Below are 6,836 nucleotides of genomic sequence, written 5' to 3'. Positions count from 1 at the left end.
TTTTTGCGGTACGCGGGCCGCTCACCGATGTGGCCTCTCCCGTTGCGGAGCACAGGCTCCGGACGCGCAGGCTCAGCAGCCACAGCTCACGGGCCCAGCCACTCCGCGGCATGTGGGATCTTCCCGGACCGGGGCACGAACCCGCGTCCCCCGCATCGGCAGGCGGACTCTCAACCACTGCGCCGCCAGGGAAGCCCCGGTCATAAATATCTTGCATGAAGTGTTGTCCTGAGGGTTAATGAGATAATATATATGAAGAGTCTAGCCCAGTACCCGGCTGATGGCAGATACCTGGCGTATGGTGGCCAAAATCACACTTTGTGGGTAGTTCCCCACTGGAGAGCAGCGGAGAAATTCCTTGGAGAGTCCCATGGTATGTGTTCAAGCTGTAAAGGACACTCACTTGGCTTTTATGCGAAAAGATTAACTTTTTCTTTAAAAAATTGAAATATAGTTGATTTACGATATTGTGTTAGTTTCAGGTGTACAGCAAAGTGATTCAGTTATACATATGCATGTTTTTTTCAGATCCTTTTCCATTATAGCTTATTACAAGATACTGATTTTTACAAAGGGGGAAGCGGGGTGACCTGCTGGTAAGCCCACGGTTCAGGCTGCTCTGATTGGAGTGTTTATTGTAGGGAGGGATGGGGCAGGAGGTGTGGTGGGAAAACCGTCCAGGTCAGATCATGCTGCACCTGAGAGGCCAGGTGATAGCAATAAGAGTGGTGATGCTATTAAAAACCACACCTAAGATTTAGTGGACATTTACTACGTATTGGGCACTTCCCATCTGATACATCTAGTCTGCATATTGACTCCTTAGGTGTATCATTCATTCATTCAGCAAATATTTATTAAGCACCACCTATGTGCCAGGAAGTATGCTCGGTGTTGGGGACACATGAATTGCTTACATTCTAATGGAAAGAGACAGACAAAAACAAACAAAAGACCAAAACGCCAGATTGCAATAGTGCAATACAAAGAAAAATAAAGTGGGCAAGAGGAATAGAGAGGGGTGTCATAGTAGGCAGAGAGGATCTCATTGAGCAGGTGACATTTGACCTTCTGCGCGAGGGGGATGTGAAGAAATGAGGCGTGTGAATATCTAGGGGAAAGCATTCCAGGCAGAGGAAGCAGCAAGTGCAGAGGCCCTTTTATGCTCAAGGAATAGCACAGAGGCCAGTGTGCCTGGAGTGCAGTGAGTGAAGGATGAGTCTGCAGAGATGGGCGGGGGCCAGGTGATGTGGGGCTTTGTAGGCCACGGTTGATTTAGCATTTTGTACTGCCGTGGAGGGATGCCATTGGAGTACTCTAAGCTAGGAGCTGACTTTTAAAAGGCCCCCTCCGACTGCCGTGGGGACAAGAGTGGCAGCAGGCAGGCCGGTAGGAGGCTCGTGCACTTCTGCAAGTCAGAAATGAGGCTCTCAGCCTGGAGAGTTTGTAGTGGAGGTGGGCAGGGGCTGTCAGAGTTGGGAGTGATTTTGGAGGTAGAGCTAGAAGGGTTGTTTCCAGGTTTAAAAGAAAACAAGGAGTCTGATGGTTGTAAGGTCTGGGGTCTGAGTTAACTGAGTGATGGTGCTGTTTGCTTTGAGAGAAGAGCAGGGGGGAAGGTGGGAATTGAGCTCAGTTTTGATGTATTGAATTGGAAGAGCCCCTAGACACGCAAGGGGAGAGGTTGAGGGGGGAACTGGCTGTGCAGATCTGGAGCTCAGAGGTAAGCCGTTTGTGGACTATCACGCTTTGTTGTTGTTTTCTTAAATTTTATTTTTTAATTAATTTATTTATTGGCTGCGTCGGGCTTTCGTTGCTGCGCATGGGCTTTCTCTAGTTGCGGCAAGCGGGGGCTACTCTTCGTTGCGGTGCACGGGCTTCTCATTGCGGTGGCTTCTCTTGTTGCGGAGCACGGGCTCTAGGCGTGTGGGCTTCAGTAGTTGTGTCACTGTGGGCTCGGTAGTTGTGGCTCGCGGGCTCTGGAGCGCAGGCTCAGTCGTTGTGGCGCACGGGCTTAGTTGCTCCGCGGCATGTGGGATCTTCCCGGACCGGGGCTCGAACCCATGTCCCCTGCATTAGCAGGCGGGTTCTTAACCCCTGCGCCACCAGGGAAGCCCGACTATCACACTTTGGATGAGATTTAAAGCCAGGGACTGAAGGATCCCACCCAGAGAGGGAGTACAGAGGGTGAAGGGCACTGTCACTTGGAACAGCTCCAGGATGCAAGTGCTTTTGGCATCCTCACTTTCAGTTGGAAACATTGAGCATCGGTGGGGTTGAGTGTCTTGCAGGAGTCACCAGCTGGGAAGGAGTAGGGCTGGGATTCAAATCCAGGCAGTTTCCCTCCAGAGGCTATACTTTGAACCCCCATCCTCTTCTGCTGCCCAGATTTTACTGTCAGAGTAGTGGGAGGTTTTTGAAGATCTGAAGGGGTTTTGAACAGAGCCACGGCCCAGCCGAGCTCTGCTTCCTCCAGGCAGTGTGCTCAGGGGAAGGCGCATGACCCAGAAGTCTGAGGTCTCGAGTGAGTGTCGTCCTGCCTCGGGCTGCCCGTGTGACTCTGACGAGTCTCATTGCCCCTTCGTGTCTCAGCTTTCTCCTCTGTAAAATGGGACTAGCAGCCCACTCTGTGGAGTTGCCGCATGGGCTTCTGGGAAAATCTCGCTGGAGAGTGGATGCAAGGGCATTCTGTGGAGGACCCTGCAGACGTGAGGGCTGGGATGATCTTTCCCTGGACGAGGAAAGGAGTCCTAATCCTGTTTTGTGTTTTCTTTCTTTTCTCCGTCTCTGAACCAGAGTCATGATGTTTGAAGGAAAAGCCAACGAGAGCAGCCCCAAGCCAGTTGGCCCCCCTCCAGAGAGAGACATTGCCAGCCTGCCCTGAGGACCCCCGCCTGGACCTGCCCCGCCCTCCCCACTCCTCTGCCTCCCTCCTGATCTCACTGCCCTTCTCGACTCATTGCGATGTGTCTTATTTGTTCTGTTTGGTCATTGTGCGTTTGTTTTTTCATCAGCAGAGTCAGTGATCCCTTTGTATAGCACAAGTTATCTGCCTTAAAGGGGCTCTGGGTTGGGGAGTCCAGATCGCCTCCTTCTCTTTCTCCCTGCGTCTCCCCTCCCTGTGCAGAAGGGCTGACATTAAACCAAATACCAGAGGGGGCAGGGCCAGGACAGGGAGACCAGAAGCCTGTGATTCCCGCACTTGAAGCTGGTACTGTTTGTCCTTCCAGGTCACTGAGCTAAGTCCTGGTACCCTGGCCTGGCCCTGGTAAGGCCCTCAGCCCCTTTCAGAAGACCCTGGAGTCGGGATAAGGCTGCAGGGCCTCCTTAGGGTATTCTCGGACACCCTCGGCTCTGTGGTTCCAATGCTCTTGGGTGGGCCAGGATGTGGTCACACAATGTCCCACCTCCTCAGCTGGTCCCCTCTCAGTCCACACTTTGTCTTATCCTTAGTGAGGTGACAGAAGGAGAGAAGGAGAGGGACTTGGCAATTTGAGCCCTTCAAGAAAGTTCCAGAGGAATCCTCTAGCCTTGCCCCCTGGCCACACCTTTACAGGCAGCTCAGAGGAAGGGTGCAGCTCCCCCTGACCCTTGCTGGGGCTTCAGAGGCAGAGGGGGTCCAGGGGCCTTGGGGGAGGGGATTCAGCTCAGTCTAGTCCCACCTTTTAGGGAGGATGTTGAGAGCAACAGGATAGGAGGATGAGGACTTAAGTGCTCATGGCAAAGAGAGGCAGCACCACTGTTAAGCCAGGAGCTGAGAAATAGGTTGCCTTTCTGATCCCAATCTGCTTGAAACCTGACTCTACTTCCCCATTTGGCTTCACACCTTCCTTACACCGTTCATTCATTCATTCACTCACTCACTCCGTCATTCAACAGGTATTTATTTACAACCTATTATAAGCTTTAAGTCCCCCCGACTTTGTCCTGACATGTGCCATGTCCAGTGTCTCTCTAATTCATCATTCTGTTTCCAAATCACTCAAAACCTTGAGCTTGGGGATTAGATTGGGGTCACCTGTGTTTTTTTATTATGGACTAGGGTTTTAGAGCCCTGATTCACCCTGTAGGTTAGCTGGGCCAGGCCTCTCAGTTCACAGGTGAGAAAACTGTGGTGACCCACAGGGATTAAGTGCCTTGCCCTAGGGCAGGGGTCAATCTGGAGATGGAAGATCCGGACCGGGGCCCAGGTGTTCAGATGCCCTGCCCATGCCTCAGTCAGTGATGAAAACAAGGGAAGGGGCGGAGAGGGGCAGTCTCCTAGGTCAACCCTTGGGCAAGGCCCTGGGCCAGGATTCACCCTTCCCAGTGCCTCTGAGGCGGCATCAGCAGGGACCCCAGCCTTGACCCCACCTGTATTCTGGAGTCCCTTCCCCTGCCCACTCAGGACTTAGATGCACTCATCCATTGAACGTGTTTATTAACCACCTGTTATGGGCCGAGAGCTAAGGACCCAGTAGTGAAATGGACAGACTCATGGAATTTAGAGTCTAGTGGGGAAGTCTGACCCAGGTGATGAAAGTTAGGAAAGAGGAGGATACGAGGTGACTGCAGGGCAATCCTGGGGGCCTAACCGGGCCCAACACTGGGCAAGGGTCTTGGAGAAGCCTTCACAAACCTGAAGGGGAGAGCTGTGGGGGCGCTGGAGCCCCTGGGAGCTCCCTGTGGCTCCTCTGACCCGTAATCAAGGCCAAGGAGCTGACTTTACAGCAGCTGCAGGGAGTGGAGCAGGTAGGGGATGGGGAACCAGCCAGGTTGGGTTAATCCACTGGTCTCGACCAGTTCGGGAACGAGATTATTTGGCCACAAGTGGCTGATCTTCGGCCTAAGAAGGTACTTCAAATGCATAAGCCTAGTTGAAGTTTAAACCGCAGCAAAACATTCCACCCTGTAAATGTAAAATCTCACCTCCACTCCCTCCCCTGCCTTTTTTTTTTTTTTCTCCTGAGATCCTTAGATGAGCAACTGCCTGTCTCCACCCCTTCCCACTGCCTCTCCTTTCTGGGACAGGCTGAGACCTTTGAGCAAAAGGTAATGCCTTCCTTGACTACCCATCATAGTCAGTGTATCTGTACCTCACTCAGACAGGAGGACGGACCCACCCAGGCTTATTTCAGCGGGTTGCACACTTTACAAGACTGCAGGAAACCTGCTTAAGAGAGGAGAGCGAGTGGGTGTGTCCCCAGCTTGGAAAGAGTTCTCTCATTGGATGGGGAGTGTCCTGGGGAAACTTTACCAGCTCCTTCATCATTTGGAATTCAACTTCCAGAGCGAGAGGGTCTCGAGTGGTCCCTGGAAAGGGGGCGTGGTCTGCATGTATTTCAGGTTGTGGCTATTAGCTCTAGGACTCTTACTTCTCTGGCTAAGGGCTCAGCTTCTAGGAGTTCAGCTGTCTTCTTTCTGAAAGACCAAATCTAACTAATGTAACCAGCAGCTTGGGGACTGCCGAGTATGGCTCTGTCCCTGCCATTCAAAAGGAAGGAGTATGTCGGGCGAGTTCAAGTGGATGCCGTATGTGTGTGCGTGTGCGTGTTGAGTATGTGTGGTCCTGGACTGGAAATAAAACAGACAAACTTATCAACGTCTTGACTGGTGTATTTTGGGCGTGGTTCCGGGGTCAGCAAATTCAGAAGAGCTAGCTCATATAGTGACACGACTGAAAGTGTCCTGTGTGCCTTTACTCCTCACAGCAACCCCATGAGGAAGGTTCTATTATATCATCCTAGTTTGATAAATGAGAAGGAGGCTTGGAGCAGATAAGCAGTTTGCTGAAAACCAAATAGTAAGTGGCAGAATACACCCCCCCTCCCGGAGCTGACCCATGGGCTCCAAGTTAAGAATCTCTGTCCTAGAGCATTTATAATATAATTCAACTACAAAAATCTCTACGTAGGACTGTGTAATAGCCAGCAATCAGCAAGGCTGAATTCTAACCCAGCCTTCACCACTTTCTGACTGAGGGGCATTGGGGAATTTTCTTAACTTCTCGGTGCTCCCAGCTGCCTCATCAATTAAATGGCAATGATAACCGCTAGGTGACTAGAATGTCTTTGCGCAGTGTTTCGCGCAGTTTCCAGGCTTGTTACTCCAACGAGTAAACAAAGCTGATCGCTGGGGCCCTTTAATATCCCCTTTCAGCCTTCAGACACGTTAAGAGTCTCCGTGGCGAGAACCCGGCCCCCCAACTTTCTGAGAACCTTTTTCCTCCACACTCCTCTAAAGCCTTTCTCAGAAGCTACAGCCCCTTGGAAATATTTGTCAAGTTCCCAACTCCTCTGAAATCGGAACTATTAATAACCACCTACATCCAAAGACTACTGCGAAGTTTCAACGAAACGAACGTGGAGGACCCGCGCCTGCACTTCCCAGTGTGAGAAAGCAACAGCAAGCAAGCGCGCTCCACCCGAAAACGCGGTGGCGGCACCTGGACGCTCCCAAGCGCAGGCGCACAGACCCCGGGCCACGCCCCATACTCTGTCAGAGCCGGCCAATGGGAGGCGGCGGCCAGAAGAGCTCTCGACTTTAGATGGTCCCTCCGCCTCCCTCGGCCCGAAACGTGTGATGTCATCAAATCGCGCCGGAAGGTGCGTCATGTCTGCGCGCCGCTAGAGCTGAGGGAAGGAAGTTGGCCTGGGAGTCGCCTGGGCTGTGTCTGCAAGGACGCGGGCAGCTGCGGTAGCTGCTTTGACCTGTTGAGGGCGGCGCGATGGGAGACGAAATGGATGCCGTGATCCCCGAGCGGGAGATGAAGGTCAGACACTGGCCGGGGCCTCCCTCCCTTCCTTAGTTCTGGTGTTGCCTTGGAGCCCCGCTGACTCGGGAAGCTCGGATGTCCGCTG

General features: G+C 52.5%; 2 protein-coding genes across 2 annotated transcripts in view; both read left to right on the top strand.

Moving 5' to 3' along the window:
* Nucleotides 1-2,881, top strand: part of AIF1L (allograft inflammatory factor 1 like) — a 15,084-nt gene extending 12,203 nt beyond the window's left edge. Inside the window, exon 5 of the mRNA XM_007453125.1 lies at nucleotides 2,794-2,881. Coding sequence (XP_007453187.1) covers nucleotides 2,794-2,881 — 88 coding nt within the window. The remainder of the gene's footprint in view (nucleotides 1-2,793) is intronic.
* Nucleotides 2,882-6,637: 3,756 nt separating this feature from the next.
* The window catches only part of NUP214 (nucleoporin 214), a 99,116-nt gene continuing 98,917 nt past the window's right edge, over nucleotides 6,638-6,836 (top strand). The window contains exon 1 of the mRNA XM_007453124.1: nucleotides 6,638-6,748. Within this exon, the coding sequence (XP_007453186.1) occupies nucleotides 6,704-6,748 (45 nt within the window). The 5' untranslated portion in view covers nucleotides 6,638-6,703. The remainder of the gene's footprint in view (nucleotides 6,749-6,836) is intronic.

Source organism: Lipotes vexillifer, unplaced genomic scaffold (genome assembly GCF_000442215.2).
Source record: "Lipotes vexillifer unplaced genomic scaffold, Lipotes_vexillifer_v1.1 scaffold149, whole genome shotgun sequence".
Classification (NCBI taxonomy): Eukaryota; Metazoa; Chordata; class Mammalia; order Artiodactyla; family Lipotidae; genus Lipotes; species Lipotes vexillifer.
The sequence above is the reverse complement of the archived record's forward strand: the minus strand, read 5'-3'. Positions and strand labels throughout refer to the sequence as shown.